At 39.2% G+C, this 2,266-nt stretch overlaps 1 protein-coding gene across 1 annotated transcript in view; it reads left to right on the plus strand.

The window, feature by feature from the left end:
* The window catches only part of prodha (proline dehydrogenase (oxidase) 1a), a 16,654-nt gene that overhangs the window by 7,870 nt on the left and 6,518 nt on the right, over positions 1-2,266 (plus strand). The window contains exons 4-7 of the mRNA XM_016528698.1: positions 338-455; positions 542-658; positions 1,826-1,905; positions 2,063-2,144. Coding sequence (XP_016384184.1) covers positions 338-455; positions 542-658; positions 1,826-1,905; positions 2,063-2,144 — 397 coding nt within the window. The remainder of the gene's footprint in view (positions 1-337; positions 456-541; positions 659-1,825; positions 1,906-2,062; positions 2,145-2,266) is intronic.

Below are 2,266 nucleotides of genomic sequence, written 5' to 3' on the forward strand. Positions count from 1 at the left end.
AGTCTGTAGTTTTTGTTCAGATCAATGCAAAAATCCACCCACATAACCCCGTTTTAAATGAACACAATAATTTACACTTCTGACTCACCCCTGGTTTAAACGCTCAGTTGTGAGGTTTATCATTTTATAATTGATTTTGTTTTTGTGAAAACCTGTATCTCAACTGTAAATCAGTTGCTATTTCGTGGTCTACAACATGAAAGAAAGCCATTATAACATGTACATGAAAAATGTAGAAACATTGGACACAAATATGGGGCACCATTGTGCAGCAGCAAGCATCACAACAAAAAAGGAACCTCAAGGTTGATCTAGGAAAATGTGTGCAAATGTATAGGGCTCCATTCCTATCCCAATTCACTAAATCCGCCCCTGGTAATTGTGTTGTAGCTGGAAGCTCTGTGGATGGATTCTCGGCCATTAAGATGACGGCACTGGGCCGGCCGCAGTTCCTGGTAACTCCTTTTCTCTCTCTTTCGCTCAAGTTTCTGTCAAGTATGATTGTGTCTGTGTGATTCATCTGGTCTGATTTCTACTAAAGCTGCAGTTCTCCGAGGTGCTGGTGAAGTGGAGGAGGTTCTTCAATCTGTTGGCGGCTCATCAGGGGAAGGACGGCATGGCGATACTCGAGCAGAAGCTGGAGCTCGAACAACTGCAGGTTTGTGCTTGACACTCGAAGTCTCTGTTTATAATGCTTATGAAAAGTAGATGATTGACAGGGTTTGGGATGTTAGTGTTTTAGTGTGGTCAATATTTAATTTGCTTTCATTCACAAAACATTGCAATGCATTTCAATTCTGTAATTCCATTTCAAAACGGATGCATATTATTATTCAGCAGGAAATGATGTGGGGCTTGGTTTAAGAAAATGAAATTTGTATTTTATAAAAACAGCCAGACATATTTATCTAGAAAGTAAATGTGGTCTATTCTGATTTTTGATGTCGTATTTAGGACAGTTAACAATTAAAGACAAATGTGTACAAATATTTATGTGCTTATTTAAAAAAAAAATTAGGCTTAATATGCTAAAATTAAAATAATAATAATAAAAATGAGTTTGTGTATAGTAGTTATTTTTTAATAAATTAATACGTTTACTCAGAAATTATGCATTCAGTTGATTGAAAAAAAAAAAAAAAGATTTCCATTTGAAATAAATGCTGTTCTTTATAATAAATGCTGTATGAAGCAGCACTGCTGTTGTCAACATGATAATAATCAGCAAACCAGCATATTAGTATGATTTCTGAAGATCATGTGACACTGAAGACTGGAGTAATGATGCTGAAAATTCAGCTTTGATCACAGGAATAAATTACATTTTAAAACGTATTTAAATAGAAAACAGTTCATTTGAATTGTAATAATATTTGTGAAAGTGTGAAAGTGACGTGACATGTGGCCAAGTATGGTGACCCATACTCGGAATTAGTGCTCTGCATTTATCCCATCCAAAGTGCACACACACAGCAGTGAACACACACACACCGTGAACACACACCCGGAGCAGTGGGCAGCCATTTATGCTGCGGCGCCCGGGGAGCAGTTGGGGGTTCGGTGCCTTGCTCAAGGGCACCTCAGTCGTGGTATCGAAGGTGGAAGAGAGCGCTGTACATTCACTCCCCCCACCTACAATCCCTGCCGGTACGAGACTCGAACCCACAACCTTTGGGTTATGAGTCCGACTCTCTAACCATTAAACCACGACTTCACAATATTACTGTATTTTTAATCAAATAAATAGTCTTTTGTGAGTAAAAGAGGCTTCTTTCAAAAAGTACTACATTTTATATATAACATTCTCTGTCTTTTTTACCTGCAGGACAGTTTGATCAAACTGGGAGTTGGTGCAAAATCAGACATTGAGAACTGGTTTACTGGAGAGAAACTGGGTTCATCAGGGTAAAACTCCTCGACTGTCACTTCAACTTACTTTCCCAGTCCCTAAAGTTTATTACACCCTTTACAGATCTCTACTTTTTACACTTCAACTGACTCTGTATAAACCAAGCTAGACCTATGTGTGTTTTTGACCATTGTTTCTGCTTTGTTCTTGCAGAACCATTGATCTGTTGGACTGGAACAGCCTCATCAATGACACAACCAAGATCTCCAACCTGCTGGTGGTGCCCAACATGGAGGTACAGTCACACACACTCACACACTCACACACACACACACACACACACACACACTCACTCACACACACACACTCTCACACACTCTCACACACACACACACACACTCTCTCACACACACACAC

This window comes from Sinocyclocheilus rhinocerous, unplaced genomic scaffold (assembly GCF_001515625.1).
Source record: "Sinocyclocheilus rhinocerous isolate Xijiao unplaced genomic scaffold, SAMN03320098_v1.1 scaffold751, whole genome shotgun sequence".
NCBI lineage: Eukaryota > Metazoa > Chordata > Actinopteri > Cypriniformes > Cyprinidae > Sinocyclocheilus > Sinocyclocheilus rhinocerous.